General features: G+C 47.1%; 2 protein-coding genes across 8 annotated transcripts in view; one reads left to right on the forward strand and one right to left on the reverse strand.

Annotated features, from left to right (window-relative positions):
* The first annotated feature begins 814 nt into the window (after positions 1-814).
* ppp4r4 (protein phosphatase 4, regulatory subunit 4) lies at positions 815-20231 on the forward strand. Of its 6 annotated transcripts, none has more exons than XM_030404323.1 (26): positions 816-1142; positions 1831-2008; positions 7528-7601; positions 8470-8572; positions 8674-8860; positions 9536-9609; positions 9945-10051; positions 10254-10361; positions 10446-10567; positions 10714-10836; positions 10965-11104; positions 11632-11751; positions 12066-12143; positions 12430-12513; positions 14481-14654; positions 14748-14853; positions 15881-16028; positions 16122-16266; positions 16373-16411; positions 16502-16573; positions 16656-16713; positions 16814-16891; positions 17327-17417; positions 18195-18256; positions 18345-18849; positions 19947-20231. In XM_030404323.1, exons 2-26 carry the CDS (start codon positions 1907-1909, stop codon positions 19990-19992), a joined length of 2946 nt encoding a protein of 981 aa, XP_030260183.1. In that variant the 5' UTR covers positions 816-1142; positions 1831-1906; the 3' UTR covers positions 19993-20231. The 6 variants fall into 6 exon arrangements, with proteins under 6 accessions (XP_030260186.1, XP_030260183.1, XP_030260185.1 ...); XM_030404321.1 differs by having other exon boundaries at positions 817-1142; positions 16650-16713; XM_030404322.1 differs by having other exon boundaries at positions 817-1142; positions 8470-8566; positions 16650-16713.
* A 178-nt stretch (positions 20232-20409) lies between these two features.
* serpina10a (serpin peptidase inhibitor, clade A (alpha-1 antiproteinase, antitrypsin), member 10a) overlaps positions 20410-23515 on the reverse strand; it is a 4082-nt gene continuing 976 nt past the window's right edge. Inside the window, exons 2-6 of one of the 2 annotated variants that reach the window (XM_030404333.1) lie at positions 22923-23219; positions 22501-22794; positions 22097-22370; positions 21737-21884; positions 20410-21468 (exon numbers count right to left, since the gene is read on the reverse strand). In XM_030404333.1, the coding sequence (XP_030260193.1) occupies positions 21280-21468; positions 21737-21884; positions 22097-22370; positions 22501-22794; positions 22923-23205 (1188 nt within the window). In that variant the 5' untranslated portion in view covers positions 23206-23219 and the 3' untranslated portion in view covers positions 20410-21279. Of the gene's footprint in view, positions 21469-21736; positions 21885-22096; positions 22371-22500; positions 22795-22922; positions 23223-23515 lie in introns of both variants that reach the window. The other variant, XM_030404332.1, reaches the window with a different exon arrangement.

Below are 23515 nucleotides of genomic sequence, written 5' to 3' on the forward strand. Positions count from 1 at the left end.
GAATACACCCCCACACATTGCCCCACTAACTTATTAAACCCAGGCCAATCTGTACCCAAAATTAGAGGGTGTGCCAGGCGGGAGCTAACCATAGCCTTAATGCTATGCTTTTTCCCCCCATGTCACGCCACCACAGGGTAGCTGTGAATATCCCCATGCAAACACCTCCAGAAACAGCTTTGAAGCCAGTCTGACTCTTCTCTTGGACCAGAACCAATCCTCCTCCCAGGTAAGAACCAGCTCTCTTCCCAGAACAGAACCATTCTTCCTCCCAAAACGGTACCAGCTCCCGTCCCAGAACAGACCTAATCCTCCTCATAGAACAGAACCAGTCCTTCTTCCAGAACATAAACAGCTGTCCTTCCAGAACAGAACCAGTCCTTTTTCCCCAACAGAACCAGCTCTCTCCCCAGAACAGAACCAATCCTCCTCCCAAAGCATAACCAACTCTCCTCCAAGGATGTCCCAATTTCTTCATCATTGTCCAACGTGTTGTTCTGCAGCCTCACAGAGGTTCTGATCCAGGTTTAGGTTTAGGGTGCCCACTTGTTTATATTTGAGTTGATCGTACGGCTTCGGCTTCATGTGAGTCCACTGGGCTTCATGTGAGTCCAGCAGGCTTCATGTGAGTCCACCAGAATTCATGTGAGTCCAGCAGGCTTCATGTGAGTCCACCGGGTTTCATGTGAGTCCAGCAGGCTTCATGTGAGTCCACCAGAATTCATGTGAGTCCAGCAGGCTTCATGTGAGTCCACCAGAATTCATGTGAGTCCAGCAGGCTTCATGTGAGTCCACCGGGTTTCATGTGAGTCCACTGGGCTTCATGTGAGTCCACCAGAATTCATGTGAGCTTCATGTTCATACAGATGAACTCTCAACTCGTCTCCTGCTCCACAGCTCGGTACCGCCCTCTGTGTGGGAGCGACTAGACGAATCTGGGTTCAGAAAGATCGACATTTTATTAAAATAATCTCTGGTTCCGTCCTCAGTGGGTCGGATCTATTAATGTCTCATGTTGTGGATGTTTTTTGGGTCACAGATTATTCTTGTCTCGTTCCATTTGAACGTAGTTCGGCGTGACGTTGGTACCGAGCAGGACCGCAGGTGGGATTTTATTTAAATGGACCTGTTGATGTGTTCAGGTAAAAGATTTCATTCATTCTCGTTCTTATTAAATCGTGAATACGTCATATGAGTTTTGCGTGTCGTTTCCTCCGCACAGCTCAGGACGAGACCACCGAATAAAAGATGGATTCTGAGGACATGTATCATGTCTGCTGTTCCGAACATCCGCCGAAATGTGCACTGATGTCTCGGGTGTCCGACAGTCTTTGGTTTTCTGCCGTAACCAAGTGCTCAGTCTACTACTTTGGAAGTGAACGATAAAACGTCCATTTTTTTGTAAGGAGTCTAGTTTAGTGTTTCATCCGCGTAGGAGAGAGCGGATCCAGCGGCGGGCTGTGGGATCTGTTCTCTAACGTGCTGAGATATTTTATTCAACAGATGTTCGACAGAAATGTGCATATTTGAGAGAAGCGGTCGCCGGTGGGAGGACTGAATGTGCGCCGAACGGAACACTGGACTCTGATCATTTGTTTCATGTCTTAGTTTAATTTCCGACACGTCGTTTTATTCGTGGATGAGCGAAGATTCTTTTAAATTCGTGGAATTTTAAACGGAGTCTGGAGTGACGTCCCCCCACCCACCCCGGACAGATCGAGTAGGGATCTCCTTGGAAACGGTTGGTGACAGTGGGACCCCCCCCCCCCCCCCCCCCCCCCCCCTCCTCCTCCTCCTCCTCCACCCCCTCCTCCCTCTGCTCTTCATCAGGGATGGTTGGTACTGAGGTCCGCCGCCTGCTCTCCCACTAACCACCAGAACCGACTGGGAGATTTCCAGTGAGCAGATGTTCTCCAGCAGGATGAACCCGTCCAGCCTGCTGTTCGGACCGCTGGAGGAGCTGCAGGAGCTCGCCTTCATCGAGAGGCCGATCCGCAGGAGTCTCAAGGTACCTTTCACACCTCCTGCTGTAATTAACGTGAAGCTGCAGATCATGTGATTAACACATGTGTCATGTGAAGTGCTGATGATGATGATGAAGGCGCTGATGATGGGACATGTTGTGAGTCAGTGGGAGGAAGATGAGCTGCCTCCATGCAGGAAGCAGAGGGGAGACCCGCTATGTGCGCAGCATGACGCAGTTTCTGTCTGTCTGTCTGCCTGTCTGTCTGCCTGTCTGTCTGCCTGTCTGCAGTGAGACACACACAGCAGCTCTACCTGCAGTCAAAATGTGATTAACAATGAATCCGATCAGAATGTATCAATACATCACTTCTCAATCACTTTCTGAGCAGTTTGTAATGAGATAAATATATATATTTACTGTCAGTGCTGTAAACACACACACACACACACATCTCATGACAGCTGCTGTTGTTATATACATTATATATATATATATATATATATATATATATATATATATATACATACATATATATTATATATATATTACATATATATCTTTACACATGGTTCATTATGAACTGAAGTTTAAACCATGAAAAGAAACTTTATCGATCTCTTTTCACACACGTAACAGGACTTTTATTAACAGCCCATGTTAATGTATGGAGAGGAGTCAGAGCAGTTTGGGATTCACTTTGCTCAATGGCTCCTCAGCAGGAGATGAACTGACACCTCTCCAGCCTCCGCTCACACTGAACAGCTGACCTGTTAGTAAAGAATAATTAACCATTAATAAAACACAACAGCAATAATAGTGATAATAATCATGATATAATACTAACTGACTGTCATCTCTAATGTAAACCTAAATTAGTTAGATCATGTTGAGTCTTTCTGTTTTGTCCAAATGTTTCAGTTTAACGTGGAACAACAAAATCAGAAATTCACAGACGTGAAGCTGAAACTCTACAAATGATCAATCAGTCCATTGATCACGACAATTTAATGGGAATAAAGTCTGCTGACAAATTAATGATGACATGTTTTGATAATCAGAAGAATTAACAATACATATTCTGTTGATGTCCCAGTTTATAAATGTTCTGAAGTGGGCGGGGCTTCCAGGTGAGCTGACTGTGACATCACAATGTTCAGCGGGGACTCATTTCCTGGATTTCCTCAAACTGACCAGTTTTTACTGTCCGACTCTGATTATTGATCACTTTGTTATAAACATAAAGTTTCTTTAAGTCAAAACTTTTTCATGATTTACGTCAGAAATCTGAGATGGAAACAAATCCTGCAACACACACTCCTGCTCCTTCTCCTTCTCCTGCTCCTCCTCACCTCAAACAGTGTGGGTGGAAGGGGCGGGGCCTAATGACGACGATGACGTGGGGTGGGTGGAGCCTGCGGGGGCCACATATGGGAGAAACCCCGACGTCATGACGACGCAGTCACACACCCCCGTCTCCTCCTACACACTCACACACACACTCACACAGACAGGGGAACAGAGCTGATTGGATGGATTGTGACTGGTGTGTGTGTGTGCGTGTGTGTGTGTGTGTGTATTTTATTTCTTATCAAAGTGAATAAACTCAGTCCTGTGATCAGTGTTGGTGAAGCTACTTTGGAAGCGTAGCTTGTAAAACTACATGTAGTTCAGCCTGGCAGCAGTTTGAACAAACTACATTTCTACTCCTGGAGAAATGTAGTTTGTAAAACTACTGCTTTAGCAACTACTTCTACTCATTATACTCATTTAACTCAGCGTTAAATAAACCAACATATGGTGTATGTGAAACAAATTATAATAGCCTACAAAAGATTCCCATGCCAGCAGAAATAAGCCTCTCTGCTCAGGTTTTATGTTTTAAAGAACCAAAGCTGACATGTTTGGTCACATCACAGGAACTTCAGAGGCTCTAACACTGAGGCAGTGGAACTAGATGTCAGGGCAGAATCACCTGCTGACACTACACATGAGAAGTCCTCAAAGGTTTTAGGACACATAGTAAAGGCCCACAGGTATACCAAAAACATTAAACAATAATCTGCTCTGACTGGAGGAGCTGACAGCGCCACGTCACGGCCGTCTGGACTGAGCCGTAAAGGAGTTGGTGTTGTGAAACTGTTGCATGTGCACGTCTTGAACCTTATTTTGGGCCAAAGTTACTAAACTTATTCAGCAGTGGTTATCAGATTTGAGTGTTGATTCCATTTTTGATGTCTTGGGGTCAGTAAAGAAACGAGTCTGGTCCTGTTGGCCTGGGGCGGTTGGAGCAGACAGGTGTTGTTGGTTGGAGCAGACGGGTGTTGTTGGTCGGAGCTGACAGGTGTTGTTGGTTGAAGCTGACGGGTGTTGTTGGTCGGAGCTGACAGGTGTTGTTGGTTGAAGCTGACGGGTGTTGTTGGTCGGAGCAGACGGGTGTTGTTGGTTGGAGCTGACAGGTGTTGTTGGTTGGAGCAGATGGGTGTTGTTGGTTGGAGCTGACAGGTGTTGTTGGTTGGAGCTGACAGGTGTTGTTGGTTGGAGCTGACAGGTGTTGTTGGTTGGAACTGACGGGTGTTGTTGGTTGGAGCTGATGGGTGTTGTTGGTTGGAACTGACGGGTGTTGTTGTTCGGAGCAGACGGGTGTTGTTGGTTGGAGCAGACGGGTGTTGTTGGTTGGAGCAGACAGGTGTTGTTGGTTGGAGCAGACGGGTGTTGTTGGTTGGAACTGACGGGTGTTGTTGTTCGGAGCAGACGGGTGTTGTTGGTTGGAGCTGACAGGTGTTGTTGGTTGGAGCAGACGGGTGTTGTTGGTTGGAGCTGACAGGTGTTGTTGGTTGGAGCTGACAGGTGTTGTTGGTTGGAGCTGACAGGTGTTGTTGGTTGGAACTGACGGGTGTTGTTGGTTGGAGCAGACGGGTGTTGTTGGTTGGAGCAGACAGGTGTTGTTGGTTGGAGCAGACAGGTGTTGTTGGTTGGAGCTGACAGGTGTTGTTGGTTGGAACTGACGGGTGTTGTTGGTTGGAGCTGACAGGTGTTGTTGGTTGGAGCAGACGGGTGTTGTTGGTTGGAGCTGACAGGTGTTGTTGGTTGGAGCAGACAGGTGTTGTTGGTTGGAGCTGACAGGTGTTGTTGGTTGGAGCAGACGGGTGTTGTTGGTTGGAGCTGACAGGTGTTGTTGGTTGGAGCTGACAGGTGTTGTTGGTTGGAGCAGACGGGTGTTGTTGGTTGGAGCAGACAGGTGTTGTTGGTTGGAGCAGACGGGTGTTGTTGGTTGGAGCAGACGGGTGTTGTTGGTTGGAGCTGACAGGTGTTGTTGGTTAGAGCTGACAGGTGTTGTTGGTTGGAGCAGACGGGTGTTGTTGGTTGGAGCTGACAGGTGTTGTTGGTTGGAGCAGACGGGTGTTGTTGGTTGGAGCAGACGGGTGTTGTTGGTTGGAGCTGACAGGTGTTGTTGGTTGGAGCTGACAGGTGTTGTTGGTTGGAGCAGACGGGTGTTGTTGGTTGGAGCTGACAGGTGTTGTTGGTTGGAGCAGACGGGTGTTGTTGGTTGGAGCAGACAGGTGTTGTTGGTTGGAGCTGACGGGTGTTGTTGGTTGGAACTGACGGGTGTTGTTGGTTGGAGCAGACGGGTGTTGTTGGTTGGAGCTGACAGGTGTTGTTGGTTGGAGCAGACGGGTGTTGTTGGTTGGAACTGACGGGTGTTGTTGGTTGGAGCAGACAGGTGTTGTTGGTTGGAGCAGACGGGTGTTGTTGGTTGGAGCAGACGGGTGTTGTTGGTTGGAACTGACAGGTGTTGTTGGTTGGAGCAGACGGGTGTTGTTGGTTGGAGCTGACAGGTGTTGTTGGTTGGAGCTGACGGGTGTTGTTGGTTGGAACTGACGGGTGTTGTTGGTTGGAGCAGACGGGTGTTGTTGGTTGGAACTGACGGGTGTTGTTGGTTGGAGCAGACGGGTGTTGTTGGTTGGAGCTGACAGGTGTTGTTGGTTGGAGCAGACGGGTGTTGTTGGTTGGAACTGACGGGTGTTGTTGGTTGGAGCAGACAGGTGTTGTTGGTTGGAGCAGACGGGTGTTGTTGGTTGGAGCAGACGGGTGTTGTTGGTTGGAGCTGACAGGTGTTGTTGGTTGGAGCAGACGGGTGTTGTTGGTTGGAGCTGACAGGTGTTGTTGGTTGGAGCTGACGGGTGTTGTTGGTTGGAACTGACGGGTGTTGTTGGTTGGAGCAGACGGGTGTTGTTGGTTGGAACTGACGGGTGTTGTTGGTAGGAGCAGACGGGTGTTGTTTGTTGGAGCTGACAGGTGTTGTTGGTTGGAGCAGACGGGTGTTGTTGGTTGGAACTGACGGGTGTTGTTGGTTGGAGCAGACAGGTGTTGTTGGTTGGAGCTGACGGGTGTTGTTGGTTGGAGCAGACAGGTGTTGTTGGTTGGAACTGACAGGTGTTGTTGGTTGGAGCAGACAGGTGTTGTTGGTTGGAGCTGACAGGTGTTGTTGGTTGGAGCAGACAGGTGTTGTTGGTTGGAGCTGACAGGTGTTGTTGGTTGGAGCAGACGGGTGTTGTTGGTTGGAGCAGACAGGTGTTGTTGGTTGAAGCAGACGGGTGTTGTTGGTTGGAACTGACGGGTGTTGTTGGTTGGAGCAGACAGGTGTTGTTGGTTGGAGCAGACAGGTGTTGTTGGTTGGAGCTGACAGGTGTTGTTGGTTGGAACTGACAGGTGTTGTTGGTTGGAGCAGACAGGTGTTGTTGGTTGGAGCTGACAGGTGTTGTTGGTTGGAGCAGACGGGTGTTGTTGGTTGGAGCAGACAGGTGTTGTTGGTTGGAACTGACAGGTGTTGTTGGTTGGAGCAGACAGGTGTTGTTGGTTGGAGCTGACAGGTGTTGTTGGTTGGAGCAGACAGGTGTTGTTGGTTGGAACTGACAGGTGTTGTTGGTTGGAGCAGACAGGTGTTGTTGGTTGGAGCTGACAGGTGTTGTTGGTTGGAGCAGACGGGTGTTGTTGGTTGGAGCAGACAGGTGTTGTTGGTTGGAACTGACAGGTGTTGTTGGTTGGAGCAGACAGGTGTTGTTGGTTGGAGCTGACAGGTGTTGTTGGTTGGAGCAGACGGGTGTTGTTGGTTGGAGCAGACAGGTGTTGTTGGTTGGAGCAGACAGGTGTTGTTGGTTGGAGCTGACAGGTGTTGTTGGTTGAAGCTGACAGGTGTTGTTGGTTGGAGCTGACAGGTGTTGTTGGTTGGAGCTGACAGGTGTTGTTGGTTGGAACTGACAGGTGTTGTTGGTTGAAGCTGACAGGTCTAATCGGTAACATCTGACATTAAACTACAACCTTAGACTCTTTGTTATTTGTTGGACAGGAAGCAGCACCAGCTGGACAAGTTCAGAACCGACTGGTCTCCAGAGGAGGTCCAGCACACCTCACTGATCTCAGTGTTAGCTCACTTTGGATTGTGCCAATATGAAGTCTGTCTTGTCGCCTAGCAGCCGCTGAAATTATCTGAGCAGGTTTCTCACAAACCGGTGCTTCTCGCGGTCCCAACTTGTTTAACTGTGTTATCTGTTTCCTGTCAGACAGCCGAGGAGATCGATCAGCTGACTGTGGATGAAGACCTGAACGACATTGAGAGAGCTGTCTACCTGCTCAGGTAAGAGCTGTCTACTTGACCTCTGGTGTCAGACACAAACAGCAGTCTTCAGGCCTCTGGATGATTTTTGGATATTAATGTCACCATGTAGCATGACGTCATAGTTTTATACATCTGTAGCTTGTTCAGATCAGCTAAAGTTGGGCCGAATTAATTTCTTTTAGAGAGAGAAAAATCTAAAAGGTTGCCAGTGGTCACACGTGATTGGCTGTTCATGGCTTCACGCCGCTCACAGTTGTGAGTTTATGTTTTCAGACTTTGGTTGTTCGCCCATCCAGTTCTTGTGAACACAATATCTCAGGGTCACCTGGAGGGAATTTGGCACAAACGTCCTTTTGGACAAAAAGATTAACTGATTAGAGCTTGACAGACGAGGGTCAGAGACATCTAGCAGTGATCCTACTGACAAAACGTCACTGCTAAATGCTAAATACATTTTTTAAAAATCTGTTCTTAGTATTAAGGATTCTGTTGAGGCGGAGGAAGTCATTTGTGCTGCAGAAACAGAGCAGCAGTCCTCTGACCCACTAAACTCTGAATCAGTGAAACAGTGAAGGAAACAGTCGTCTCCTCCCAGAGGATCTAAACTAGTTCACTGAACTCATTCAGTGTCTGGGCTCAAATCTGCAACACAATTAGGACTGAAGCTGCAGGATCCAGAGATCCTGAGCTGAAAAGAGGATTCTGGACATGAACTGATCACACCTGATGTTACCTGAGAAACTGAATGTGAACACCTGAGAGCACAGATTAGACTGTTCAGATCCAAATCCAGATGAGTTCCTGTGCAGGTGTCAGTGGTAGAGTCCCTCAGGGTTTCATTTGAAGTGTTCTCACCTGAAATATGTTTCCTGCTGTACCTGCTCAGCGTGGGTCAGGAGGTGCAGAGAGCGAGTGTCATCAGTAACCTGCCGAGCCTCGTCCGCCAAAATCCAGCGGAGACGTTTCGGCGTGTAGTACCAAAGGTTCGGGTACGTACATCGACAACAGTATGACAGTATGTCAGTAATATCAGTGTGAAGGCAGTCACAGGTGGGCAGGATGTGGACTGTCACTCACGTGCGTTGTACAGGTGTGTCAACAGGTAATGTGTCCTGTCTGTCTGACAAAGGAGGTTCTGAACGGAGCCGGAGCAGAAATCCAGCTGGCAGCAGCAGGGTCATTTTTAACCATCCTACAGGATGACATCATCCTGATCCACACCCACACCTACTCCATCCTGAAGACGGTCTTGCTACACCTGAACCACCGTGACACAGGTAACAGCACATGAACACCTGAACCTCAGACACACAGGTAACACCTGAACCTCAGACACACAGATAAAACCACCTGAACCTCAGACACACAGGTAAAACCACCTGAACCTCAGACACACAGGTAACAACACCTGAACCTCAGACACACAGGTAACAACACCTGAACCTCAGACACACAGGTAACAACACCTGAACCTCAGACACACAGGTAACAACACCTGTTGATGTCAGTGTTGATATCGTATTGATGTTGAGGTTGATGTAAATGTTTTATAGTGATGTTGTAGCCGATGTAGTTGATGTTGGCGTTGAAGTTAACGTTCTTCTTGACGTTGAAGTTAACGTTGATGTTGGCGTTGATGTTGGCGTTCTTCTTGACGTTGATGTTGGCTTTGATGTTGACGTTGATGTTGACGTTAACATTGATGTTGATGTTGACGTTCTTCTTGACGTTGATGTTGGCGTTGATGTTGGCGTTGATGTTGGCGTTGATGTTGGCGTTCTTCTTGACGTTGATGTTGACGTTGGCGTTGATGTTGGCGTTCTTCTTGACGTTGATGTTGACGTTGGCGTTGATGTTGGCGTTGATGTTGGCGTTCTTCTTGACGTTGATGTTGACGTTGGCACTGATGTTGATGTTGACGTTAGCATTAACGTTGCTGTGTCTGTTGACAGTGGTGAGCAACGCCTGGTTGGAGACTCTGCTGTCGGCCATCAACGCTCTACCGAAGGAGACCATCAAACAGGAGGTACAGTGATCACACCTGCTGATCTACACCAACCAGCTGCTCATTGATTAATGATCAATACATGTGCATGGTTTTCAGTCATGGTTCTATTCAGTGCTGCACTACTTCCTCCTTCTCTACATGTTTACCTGTCTCTCTCTTGTTACCTGTCTCTCTACCTGTTTATATACCTTTATACCCGTCTACCTGCCTTAGTTCTACATCCACTTCTTTCTGTTCACCTCTACCTGTATCAACCTGTCTCGCTGTTCGGGGGATTTCAATTCCCAGCTGACTCTGTCTGCTTCCTGTCTCTCTCTCTGTACCTGTCTGTCTACCTGTCTGTCTCTTTGCAGGTGCTGAACCCTCTCCTATATCAGTCTCAGCTGTCTCATTCTCTTCAGGCTCGTCTGGCAAGCTGTCGCATCTTAGGGAAAGTGGCCTGCAAATTCGATTCTCAAATGTGAGCTGCACATGCGATACTACACACTGTACACACTGTACTACACACTGTACACACTGTACTACACACTGTACACACTGTACTGCACACTGTACACACTGTACTACACACTGTACACACTGTACTGCACACTGTACACACTGTACTGCACACTGTACACACTGTACTGCACACTGTACACACCTGGTTTTCTGTGTCTCAGAGTGAAGAAGGAGCTGCTGCCGTTGGTGCGTTCCTTGTGTCAGGACGTGGAGTTTGAGGTCCGGTCCTGTATGTGCCGTCAGCTGGAGAGCATTGCCAGAGCGACGGGGTAAACATCAACAAACGCTGACTGAAACAAACACAAACAAATGTCTGCTGAGGTGAGACAGTGTGTTACCTGTGACTCCCTCAGGGTGGATGACACCAGGACTGAACTGCTTCCTGAACTGGTGGAGCTCACCGATGACGAGGAAAGCAGCGTCCGCCTCGCTGCCTTTGACACCATCATCAACCTGATGGAGATGATGGACGGTGGTGAGTCAGCATGCAGACCTGTGGTCAGTAAATGTCTGCATGGTGTCAGATTTCCTCAAACTGAACAAAGCATACAGCTTGACACAGCCACACCGTCCTCTGTCAGCAGTCAGGTCTCTGTAAACATCCACCCCCTCCTCTCTCAGATGACAGACTCCATGTCGTGGTTCCTCTGGTGATGTCAGTGTGCGAGGTGTCGTCACAGGCGGACGAAGCTGTCTTGGCATCTTTGTCATTCCAGTTTGGGAAGCTCTGCAGCGGCCTGGCAGGTGAGAGTCAACATGGTGTCACACAGCAGAGACAGTACAGTCAGATCTACTGTAACTAAAGTGTTGTGTGTCAGATGAGTCGTGTGTCTGATGAGTCGTTGTGTGTCTGATGAGTGGTTGTGTCTCAGGCTCTCTGTCAGACGAGCAGAAGGGTCGGTTGCTGCAGAAGTTTAAGGTGCTGTGTGTCGCTGGACTGCAGACTGAGGGGAACCAGACTGATGGCACTGAGTCAACGCTGATCCGCTGCAACTGCTGCTACAACCTGCCGGTAGACACAGAAACACACGGGTCATTTGACTCGATGCTCCCAGTTTTGCACACATGAACAGGCTACACCCTCCCACAACCATGCAAAAACTCAATGGCTGCACCTGATGGATGAAGGCCACTCGTAGGCAGCTGCTCAGGGATTTCATTCGAATCAAACATAGCGGCTCATTTGGAAACTTTCTCTACTTTCATCATGTTAAAAAAAAGTTCAGTGAAATGAACATGTTAGGAGATAAATGCTACAGCTGCTGAATCTGTCCTCACATTAACACAACCACATTAAGTGTCTCGGCTCGACTTCTTAACTAAACTTTAGTGTTTCTCAAGTTGCCAGAGGTGTCACGCTGCGCCGGGCGCCCCTGATTTGTAGCAAGTAGCCAGAATTCAACCACAATGCATTGCACGACTTTCTCCAGAGACAATGAATGGGAAGCGTGAAAGCAATGGATCCTATGGACACTAACCTTGAGTCTTCAACCCTCCAGACCACTGATGTCACCTCCTGCTCTCTGTCTCTCTCTCCAGGCAATGGTGGTGTTCTCTGAGTCGACACACTTCCTGTCAGAGCTTTACCCGTCCTTCTCTAGTCTCTGTTGTGACCCAGAAGTCAGCGTTCGGCGAAGTGCTGCAGCCAGTTTCCACCAGGTCAGATAATAACCACAGTTACCCAGAGGAACATTTATATGCTCTCAGGGTGAATTCTGAAGCTGTGAGGTGCTGGACAGACACACAGACATCACCATCTTCAGGTTCCTTGTTGGGAAATAAAGCTGCATGATTTAAAAATGGTTAATTAAATATGAAACACAAAGTAGAAGTTCTTGAATTTTACAATTCTCTGACAGTACATTTGCAGACTTTCAGAATAAAAGCACAGCTCTGTACATCAGCCTGTCGTTTATAAGACTCTGGTCTGTCTTCTGGGATGTCTCATGATTGACACCACCTCTTCCTGTCAGGTGGTGAAGCTGCTTGGATCAAACGTCCATCTGGTCCACAAAGAGTTCCTCGCTCTGCTGCAGGACGATGCTCTGGAGGTGAGAGGCCACGCCCACCACCAACACTGCCCAACCAATCATGAGTGTCATGTGTTTTCATGTGGTTGTCTCAGTCGAGATTTTGGCTTTGAAATGACAGAACATTGGCATTTATTCTTTCTTGATTATCTTATCCTGATAGTTTTGTATTTTAACATATCGATCCTGTTCATTGAAATCAGCTTCCTACATCATCACTCAGCAGCACAGATCTTTGGTTTTTAGATGTTTGTTTTGTGGGTTGATGTCACATGAAGCTTTTACTGATGTTGTTGTTGTTGTTGAGGTGTTGGACGCTCTCATGAACCACCTGGAGGACACTTTGGAGGCGGTTCTTTCAAGAGGAGAGAACCTGACACTGGACAACAAGGTGGGAAAATAAACCTCCACCACAAAAACGAGTCACAAAACGTGTTAATGTGGTTCCTTTGGCTCTCCTGAGATCTTTCTCTTTGTTTTCGTTCCTCTGTTCTCCTTTTTGTTCTTCTCTGGTTTGTCTGTGTTCTCTTCTGTTTTCTCCTCTGGTTCCTCTGCAGTGTTTCCCACACATTCATTTATGTGTGGCAGTCCGCCACAATATCAACATTTGCTGCCACATATTGATTTATTTTTTTTGATCTGCGTCTCTTTCTCACTCACTGAAGTCAGCAGCCGTCAGTGAACAGCATGATGTCATATACCATGATACAGTGGATGGCTTGTGATATTTAGTCCGCCGGTAAAACCAACAAAGAAGAGGAGGAGGACTATTTAACACAGTAGGCTTTACCGTAACTTTCTCTGCAGAAAAGATGGCTGGCCGCACCGTAGAGATCAAACCCCCACAAAGAGCGCCAGGCCATGAAGCCAGTGTTTGTTGAGGCGGAGCCGTGTCATTACATCGTCATGTGATGCACCGGGGACTTTTTCCTAAAAGCTAACATTGTGAAAGACGCGTCTGTAAAAAGGTAATAAAGCCTCATGACCCCGCAAAATGACTTGTTTTACTGTCAGAATTGCGCTTTATCTCCATCAAAGTCCTCTCAAAGTTAGCTCAGCGCTACACGGGAAGTTAGCCGACTCAGTCGGCGAAAGTCTCGAGTGCACATGCTCTACAGCACCCAGCTGGACAGCAGAGTTAAAGTCTGATTCTGTGGGAAACACTGTCTGTGTTCTCCTTTGCATTCTTCTGTGTTCTCCTCTTGTTCCTCTGTGTTCTGTTCTGGTTCCTCTGTGTTCTAGTCCCATTCGTCTGTGTTCTGGTCTGGTTTCCATGTGTTCTCCACTGGTTCCTCTGTGTTCTTCTCTAATTCTTCTGTGTTCCTTTGTGGTCTGGTCTGGTTCCTCTTTGTTCTCCTCCGTGTTCACCTCTTTGTTCTCCTCCGTGTTCACCTCTGTGTTCTCCTCCATGTTCACCTCTGTGTTCTCCTCTGGTTCCTCTGTGTTTTCCTCTGGTTCCTCTGTGTTTTCCTCCGTGTTCACCTCTGTGTTCTCCTCTGTGTTCACCTCTGTGTTCTCCTCTGTGTTCACCTCTGTGTTCTCCTCTGGTTCCTCTGTGTTCTCCTCTGGTTCCTCTGTGTTCTCCTCCATGTTCACCTCTGTGTTCTCCTCTGGTTCCTCTGTGTTCTCCTCTGTGTTCACCTCTGTGTTCTCCTCTGGTTCCTCTGTGTTCTCCTCTGGTTCCTCTGTGTTCTCCTCTGTGTTCACCTCTGTGTTCTCCTCTGGTTCCTCTGTGTTCTCCTCTGGTTCCTCTGTGTTCTCCTCTGTGTTCACCTCTGTGTTCTCCTCTGGTTCCTCTGTGTTCTCCTCTGTGTTCACCTCTGTGTTTCCTCTGGTTCCTCTGTGTTCTCCTCTGTGTTCACCTCTGTGTTTTCCTCTGGTTCCTCTGTGTTCTCCTCTGTGTTCACCTCTGTGTTCTCCTCTGTGTTCACCTCTGTGTTCTCCTCTGGTTCCTCTGTGTTCTCCTCTGTGTTCACCTCTGTGTTTTCCTCTGGTTCCTCTGTGTTCTCCTCTGTGTTCACCTCTGTGTTCTCCTCTGGTTCCTCTGTGTTCTCCTCTGTGTTCACCTCTGTGTTCTCCTCTGGTTCCTCTGTGTTCTCCTCTGTGTTCACCTCTGTGTTCTCCTCTGGTTCCTCTGTGTCTCCCCGTGTTCACCTCTGTGTTCCTCTGGTTCCTCTGTGTTCTCCTCTGTGTTCACCTCTGTGTTCTCCTCTGGTTCCTCTGTGTTCTCCTCTGTGTTCTCCTCTGGTTCCTCTGTGTTCTCCTCTGTGTTCACCTCTGTGTTCTCCTCTGGTTCCTCTGTGTTCTCCTCCGTGTTCACCTCTGTGTTTTCCTCTGGTTCCTGTGGTTCCGCATTAGTTCCCGGAGCTGCTGTCAGCCCTCCTGTTGGCGGAGCAGAAGGTCGGATGTTCTCTGCGTTGGCGGCTGCATGAGAAGCTGCTTCAACGTTACAGCTGTCTAGCCAGACTGTTGCCTGGAGAACTGCTGCACCAGAGCTTCTCCCCTCGCATCTTCATCATCCTCACCACCAACGTCAGCACAAAAGCACTCCAAATGATGCAACAATAGAACATGAAGGGCAGGTGAACAGACAGGTAACCTTCTCTCTGGTTGGTGTTGTTGCAGAAGGTGTTGCCAGTTCAGAAGGAAGCAGCTCGAACATTCTGCACATTCCTCCGTTACAACAGGAAACAGGAGCAGCGACAGGAGATGATGGAACGACTGATCCAAGGTTTGAATACTGCTGTCCTTCAGCCTGTGACTGTGATGTCCAGTTGAGCAGTGGACTCCGGTTACCTCATGTGATGAATTTTAAATCCATCAAACGCCTAAATTCCTGTCTAAAAGAGGCAGTAGCCCCACTCACACTGCCCATTGATTGTGGGAATCATGCGCCAATTCTCAGCATCGTCCTTTATGTGATAGTTTCGCCTCCGGAGGTAGTTTCAGAGCTGCAGCCGGCATCTGTGTGAATGGATAAGCTGGCAGCACGGAGCGAGGACATGTCGGTCTGATGGTGTTCACATTCTGATAACTAAACAGAGCAACGTTACAGGACCAAACAACATGTGGTAACTAGAAGTGTCTTTGGCAACTTATATGAGGAAAAAAAAATACCACAGATGTATGTCAAGTGTCTGTCATCCTGTCTGTCATTTTGTCTGTCCTACTGACTCTTCGCCACATTTCTGCCCAGAAAAACACTCACCACATGTCTCCTTCCACCACTGTGTTGTTGGAGTTACTGTTGTCATGGTTACGGTCAGCCCTCCAGAGTCAGACAGCGTCCAGTTTACTGATGGCGATTATTTAGTTATGTAATTTAGAGAAGAAAACGTAACTTTATCACTTTTTAGGATGTTTGGTGGCTCAGGATCTCAATCACAACACATTATAACAGCATCCATATGATAATAAACTGTCAACAGGTTCATGTTCAGATTAACAGGAGGACAGCTGGGAAACACATATGGCGTTTGTGTGTTTTTTTCAATGTGTTTCCCAGCATCATGGTGCAGCTTTATGCCAGAGCTGCTTTGTTCTATGTGAAAAAACACGTGGAAAATTGGCAAGCCGTTGCTGCGGAGATAATGTGGAGTGTATGAAAAGGGCTACTGAGTACGTGTCAGAAGACTGTTTGATAAGTTCGTTTGAAAATGTCAAACAGTGTGACAGGACCTTTTGATGGCTGTCAGACTGATTGTTGGCGAGTCATCTAGTTTCATCTCGTTTCATTTGGTTGTGTTTCTGATCATCAGACCTGGCTCAGGGGCGGAGCTACTGGAACCGTCTGAGGTTCCTCGACGTTTGTGAAACAGCCACTGAGGTTTTCTCCAGGAAATACTTCAACAAACACTTCCTGATCCCGGCACTTGAGCTGGTCCACGACCCCGTCGCCAATGTCAGGTAGTTATGAGACCGTTCTGTCCAGTGTGGCAGGTCAAACCAACTGTCCCTCTGACATCAGAACTAACACCTGTCTGTTCACTTGTCTGTCAGGTACAAGCTGTGTCAGTTGTTGCCCAAGTTGCGTTCATCACTGCGTCTGCCAGCTGACAAGCAGCTGCTGCAGCAGCTCGACTTCTGCGTGCAGAAACTCCTCTGCAGAGAGAAGGACAAGGACGTGGTGGCCACCATCCGCAAGGTAACATCTTCCCCACCTGAGACCTTCAACAGCTGCCATTAGAAAGCTCAATGTGTCTTTGAGAAAATCAATCAATGATGGACTAACTGTGTTCATAATGTTTCAGACAGTGTTGGAACTAGACAAACTGGACCTCACAGAGCCTGTAAGCAGTTTTTACACAAAGGACTAAACTGTAGAATTAAATCAAGTGTTTTGTTTCACCACTGATCTTCTGTTTGTTGTGTCTTTGTAGTTTCACAAGAGGCAGGAGAGGGATTTGCTGGACCAGAAGAAGGAGAAGGAGGAGACTCTGCTGTTGGAGATGGTGAGTCTGAACCTAACAGATGATGTTCAGCCTTAATCTCTCTGACTTGTTTAATTGATATATTCTCTGTTGTCAGGAACAGCTGGAGCGCCAGCAAAGTGAAGGGAAACTGAACTCTGAAAAACATACAGAGAGAAAACGTGAGCAAACATAAAGCCTGACATGATATTAACATGAAGGAAAAGGAACAGTTCGGATTCATTTTGTCTAACTCAGCTGTGAACTGTCTTTGTTTGACAGGAAGAGACAGTAAGACCAGTTTATCTGCTACCAAATCCATGTCTGTGTCCTCGTCTGGAGCCACTTTGTCCTCCTCCGGTAAGACCATGTTGTGTGAAAATGTTCTCCCTGTGAACCGTCATCGAGACCTTTTCAGCGCACCTTCCATGAAATCTTTCATTTCTGTTTTAACAATTCATCAAATTACATATGGTTGACCCAAACACAAATGAAGGATCATTTTCCTCAATGACTGCCGGATGTGGCAATAAGCAGAAATTCACAGACTCACCTTCAATGGTGATGTTAATGTTGTCGGTTATGAAAACAGGTCAGTTAGGTCGGGTTTAAAGACCGTAGAGAAACACAGTTCTATTTCCTTCAGGTGATCATTGATATGTGTTGGTCATGTGGTTTAGTTTGAACATTTATGGAACGAGTTTGATATGTACTAGACCGAAGTGGATGTAACATGCTCAAATCTTAGACTGAATACAAACCATGTGATGACGATGATGTTTGTTCTTTGTGCAGGTAAAGAGATGAGGAAGGCTAAACTGTCGCGGAGTCGGTCCCTCAGCAGTCAGCCAACAACATCCAAATCCACCAACTCAGACAGACCTCTGTAAGAACCTTCTGTCAATTTAACTGTCACTGTCAGAATCTCAGGGTCTTCTTCAAAGGTTAGGATTATGCTAAACTGGACTATTGTAGTTCAGACCACTATGGATCCACAGTGGATATCTGAATCTCTGGGCTGTAGTCTGGTCACTGCTCCAGTCCTCAATTGTGGTCCTGTGGTCTGTGGGTGCTGACTAAAAGAATGAGGTGGTGGAATCAAGCAGCTGAAGTTTGCTTGTCAAGGTGTCTGGACTAAACTTTAGAGGCAGAGAGAGGAGCTCAGAGGAGAATCCATCAGATCCCTGGAAGGACCCATCAGACCTCCTGGCGGACCCATTAGACTCTGGGCTGACTGATCAGACCTCTGAGCAGACCCATTTGACCCTGTGCAGGCCCATTAGACCCCGGGAAGACCCATTAGACCTCTGGGCAGACTTGTTAGACCCTGGGCAGACCGATCAGACCTCTGGGCAGACTCGTTAGACCCTGGGCTGACTGATCAGACCTCTGGGCAGACCCATTAGACCCCGGGAAGACCCATTAGACCTCTGGGCAGACCCATCAATACTTAGGGCAGACACTGGGAACATGACAAAGTTGCCTGATGAAGATCCCTTTCACATAATGTCTTCTGAACTCTAGGAGTGTGGTAACATGAGGAACCCCAAACATGCCTGGTTTTGTGGAGGTTTATTGGTTAATTACTGTCATGTGATGTTCAAAAGTTGACAAAAAAAGCTTCATGTGTTTGAATGCTTTGTTTTCTGGTTCTGTGTTCCAGGAAAGTGAAAGAGCTGAGCAGTACGTCTGGACCTGGGAAGTCCTCCATGATATCAAGTAAAGGTACCACTTCCTTACATACAGTAGTAGTAGTTGTAGGGAGGACACTCCATGTGATTGCCTTTATTCAGACATCACCTGTGTTTTATAGACGACTCCTTGAGGACCGCCCATTTCACTATGGCAACCCAGTCCACCCCGTCCATGCCAGTTCTTATCCGCAGCAACACCACAAGCCTCCTTGACCGGGCCAGCACATTGGACCATCGAAGCAGTACAATGGAGCACAAGACCAGCACCCTAGACCAGAGAGATCATAGAACCATTACACTGGACCACAGAACCAGTAACATGGACCACAGGAACAATATGATGGAGCAGAGAACCGGTACAATGGACCATAGAACCAGTACCTTGGACCATAGGACCAGTACCCTGGACCAGAGAGACCATAGGACCAGTACCCTGGACCATAGAGACCATAGGACCAGTACCCTGGACCAGAGGGACCTTAGGACCAATACCTTGGACCATAGAGACCATAGGACCAATACCCTGGACCAGAGAGACCATAGGACCAGTACCCTGGACCAGCGCAGTAAAACAATGGACCGGGGCTGTGCGGTGAAGGACAACCAGTCGAGAAAGCTGTCGATGTGAGTTCTTGTTTAAATGTTCTGGTAGAAGAACCCTATGGGTTAATGATCCCGCATGGTTTTTATGGTGCTTTACAGTTTGTAACCCCCCAGACCAGGTCAGGGATTGCCCCCCTAAACAAACCTTTTTCTGACCAATCACAGGGGTCTTCATGAATCATTATTTACCTTGTCCTTTATCTGAGACAATCCTCAATTCAAGGAGGGTTTGACAAACCCTCTGGATTCATTATATACATTTACAAATGTTGCCATTTAATCTCTTGTGGTTCTACTGCTTTGACCTGGTTCATCCCCTTCTGAACCTGTCCTAACCACATCTGCCTTGTAATTCTCTAGCCCAGACATGAATCTGGCTTTGGCCTGATTAAACACTTGTTTAAACTTTAGTCCTACTTATACGCAGTATTAACCTTGTATTATCTTCCTTTGTCCTCCCAACCAATGAACTTTTAATCAAGGTTCCAGTTTATTGCCGTGATGCGGTCTAACCCCATTAAAACCAGTTTTTGTTAAATTCCACATTAACTCTGGTTTAGGCTTGTTAATGTCTGGTTTGTCTTAGTTAAATCTGTTGTTTACACTGTTTTAGTTCTAGCTTCCCTTTGTTTGATCCAGATTTGAACCTGATCTAACCTGAGCTATCCTGGTATTATCTTGGATGATCCCCATTTTGTCATGGTATTGTTTAATCCAGGTTTAATTTGCTTTTCTCTAGCCTTACATTTACCCACGTCAAACCCTAGATTACCTTGTTTCATTTCCTGGATTTGGTCCATTTTGTTCTGTTTTAGCTGTACCTGTATTTGTAGCCATTGTAGTCCTAGTTCCACCTTGCTTCAGGCCTGTTATTGTTGAGCTCAGACTTAATTCTGGTTTAAACTTGTTTTTCTCTTGTTTCAGCACTGACTGTGCTTCAATTCAATCCTGTTTTCCCTGTTTTAGTGCTAGATTATCAGGATTTAATCCAGTTTTCTTTCTTGATCTAATTCTGTTGTGTTTATTTAAACCTGTCAAATTTCTCCCCAGAGCAGAAAGTCAGATTTGAGTTCACTGTTTTCAGATGATATATGTGCTGTTTTCTTTTTAATTCACAGAAACAGGAAGTCAAACTCTTTTAGTGTCCAATCAGGGCGAGACTGAAGATGATGATGTCATTGTACCCCCACTGGGCCATCAGCCAATCAGCAGTCAGGGAGTGATGGCCATTAAAACAGCAGCTTCACAAGTGAAAGGACGAATAATACTTCAGAAGATTACCCAGAATGCAACAGGACATCATCTGTTCAGAGACAGTGTGACCTATTTTCTGAGTACTGTGCGTTCTAATGAGCTCATCCTGTCACCTGATTGGTTCAGTAAAGTCACATATACAAACTGTTGTGGTGTGTTGTTTTTGGTTAGTAGTTTCACTGCTGACATGTGATTGGTTTGGTAAATGCTCACGTCACAGGACTTAACTCAGCGGTCGAACAGGTTCGTACGATGTAATCGTTCAAAGCATTGATTGTTTTGGAAACTGTGCTGTCGCTGTGTGTCGGAGCCGTTACATCAGATTCATTAGGGAAAAAATGATATTTAATGTTTAATGTTTAACTGTAGGTGGTACACACATGTTTAACAGTACATATATTTAAATAGTTGAATACAATTAGTATGCTGCAGTCATGAACTTTATATATATAGTACATATGTATGATGGTAGTTGTCATGCTAACATTTGCTAAACAGCTGAAGTGATATCATAAGTTTATCAGTAGTTATTCATCTTTACCTGCAGAGCAGAGCATCATCCATATGCAACAAAACAGAGTTACATAAAATAACCAGCAGCCTCAGTGTCAGGCCGGAAACTAGTTTACCACTAATATGTACTAATACTACGACCAGTTCTAGTACTATTAGTACTACTGAGAATACTCATATGCGATGTTGTACTATCACAAATTTTTACTATATTTGTTTTGTTGTAGAGCATTCAGAGCCAGAGAGGCGTAACAGGCAGACACAGACCAAATCAAGCCCTGGATTTAATATTAATTACTTATTAAATATTTAATATTAATCATCTGTCCTATAGAGGGCAGCCTTCAGCCTTCAGTCAGCTGAAGACTGAAGAATTTCTATCAACCCGATGACTGTGTTCGCAATTCTTTAGTGAATCTGGCGGTCAGACTGTCAGGTGTCACCAGCAGGGGGCGTCATTAACCAACAGATCCCTCCTGCAGCCTCAGGTTAGCAGGTAAACAGGTGAACAGGTACAGTTTAACCTGTAAATGATTTCATCCCAGTTTAACATCAAAATCAACCTGATCACAGACTGACGAACAAAGAAGTTCTGATGAATCCAGGGCTTGAATTATTGTCTGTAAACAGGAAGTGCATTTTTACAGGTGTAACAACGGTAACTCAGGTGGGCAGGGCTTCATTTTACTTCTTGGTGGGGTCGATGACGCGGCCCATGCACAGTACGCTGCCGGTCGCCTGGTGGTAGACGATGAAAATAAAAGGTCTGTTGATGGTCAGTCGAGGAGGGAGAGTGGAAAAGGTGTTCGTTCCGCCTCCCGCGGTGATGTCATCGCTGCTCTCATCAACGGACACGACCGATTTATGATAGACCTGTGGACGAGAAACAAACAGGTCAGAGGTAAAACGGGAAGACTTTCACAATAAAAGACGCGAAACATGAAATACAGCAATAAGTTTTAATATGAGTTTAATATAAAACTGGTGTATCAGAGAGAGACTGCCATGCTGCCCTGTCAGATATGCTCAATATGTCTTCATCAATAAGTCTTCATTGACACATCTTCATCAACTCCAGGCTAACAATGTTAGCCTCTTTAGCTCTGCTTTGTTCTGACATGACAGTAAAACAACAACTCACCTGTGTGAGTTTGGGTCCTTTGTCTCCACCCATGTTGATGATGTCAGCGTCATCCTGAAACACCTGAGTGATGCTGAGAGTCTGCAGGACGTTGCGCAGAGAGTAGGAACGCTCCAACAGGAAGCGAGGCAGCTGCACCTCCAACTTCCTGTTTACAAAATAAAATGGCAATAGGCAGACAGCTTTAATTTGAAAGGGTAAAAGAATCAAACACATTTTTATAGAAAAAACTAAGTGTGAGGAAGGAGGAGTCAAGGAATTAAGGAAGGATGATGAAAAAAGGGAAAAGATAAGATGAAGGAAAGGAGTAAAGGAAGGAGAGAGCAAGGGAGGAAAGAAAACAGAGAGAAGGTATCTCACGTCTTCTTTAGCTGTCTGATCCAGGCCCGGATCTTCTCTCCAGTCACTTCTTCTTCGATGGTGCTGATGTCCACGTCTTCATCAGGCAGCAGAACCAACATGGCCGTACCGTCCGCCATCGGCAGCTTCAGCACACCAACTTTCAGCAAGCGGTCGTACGCCAGGAAGTACTTATCAGCCCGGAACATCATGGGAACCATGACGACGTGATACCTGTCCACGTAGAACCGCTCGTCCTGAGTTAACGAGGAGTTAAAGGAAGGACTGAAGCGGGCTGGAACACAGACAAAACTTTATTTCAACTTTATTTCAACAGACAGGTGACCATCCAACAGATGACATGTTCCTGATAGATGATCCTGTGTTCAGGTAGGTGACCTCACCCTCTGACAGGAGATACGTACTCTGATAGGAGGCAGCAGTGGCGAGCAGCAGCTGGGTCTGGGAGTCCAGGTTGGTGACCAGCTCCTGGATTCGGTCTCCAGTCTGGTCCTGGGCCCAGCGGTTGATAGTGTCAACAGTTTCCTGTGGCGAAGTGTAGGCCAGACTCTGAGCATTCCCCCCAAACTTGGTCTGAACCAGGTCCAGGTATGTTGATGACACCTGGAAGCTGCTGGAGGGTAAGATGGCCACGCCCTGCTGCAGGTTCATGACTATGCTGCCCTGCAGGACAGCGGACCTCAGAGCCTGAAACAAATCTGAGACCAGCATAGACCGACTGAGACCTCACAGTTAAAAGCCAGAATAGAGAAGTCTGAAGTCCTGCTCTGACCCTAACAGGTGACCTCTGAGTCCTGAATGGTGACCCCTGACCCCTCTGGCGTACCTGGTAGTGTCTGTGGGTCCAGTCCAGTCAGGCCGAGTCCCTGCAGCAGCTGGTCCTGTGTCGGCCCATTGGCAGTGCAGAGCAGCGCCGACAGCGCTGTGGACAGCGTAAAGACGGACAGGAAGACGTTGTCGTCGGTACGACTGGAGACAGAACGGTACAGCTGAGCAGCGAAGTCTGCGTTCCTATTGGTCAGGTCCTCCACAGAATAGTTGATGGTCTGAGAGGAGACCAGACTCAGGAGGAGGAGGCCGACCAAGGCGAGAGGAACGGAGGGTGTCATGGTCACAGCGCCCTCTGCTGGAGGAGACGGGACAAGAATGTTACTGACTGTTCTAATTATCAGTTATGGCCGACAGCAGCGACTTCCTGTTAAAGCGAGGGGCAAGAAACCTGAGGAGAGAGGAGACGAGAAGAAGAGGAGAGAGGAGAGAGGAGACAAGGAAAGAGAAGAGAGGAGACATGTAGGAGGAGGAGAGAGGAGAGGAGGAGAGGAGATGAGGAAAGAGGAGAGAGGAGAGGAGATGGGGAGAGAGGAGATGAGGAGAAGAGGAGAGAGGAGAGAGGAGAGAGGAGATGAGGAAAGAGGAGAG

Source organism: Sparus aurata, chromosome 22 (assembly GCF_900880675.1).
Source record: "Sparus aurata chromosome 22, fSpaAur1.1, whole genome shotgun sequence".
NCBI lineage: Eukaryota > Metazoa > Chordata > Actinopteri > Spariformes > Sparidae > Sparus > Sparus aurata.

Bases quoted from the DNA above. Each gene is read 5' to 3' on its own strand.
- ppp4r4 (XM_030404321.1), top strand. From the start codon at position 1,907: ATGTTCTCCAGCAGGATGAACCCGTCCAGCCTGCTGTTCGGACCGCTG. The intron at 17,418-18,194 runs GTAAGAACCTTC...TCTGTGTTCCAG, and splicing joins ACCAACTCAGACAGACCTCT to GAAAGTGAAAGAGCTGAGCA. The intron at 18,257-18,344 runs GTACCACTTCCT...TGTGTTTTATAG, and splicing joins CTCCATGATATCAAGTAAAG to ACGACTCCTTGAGGACCGCC.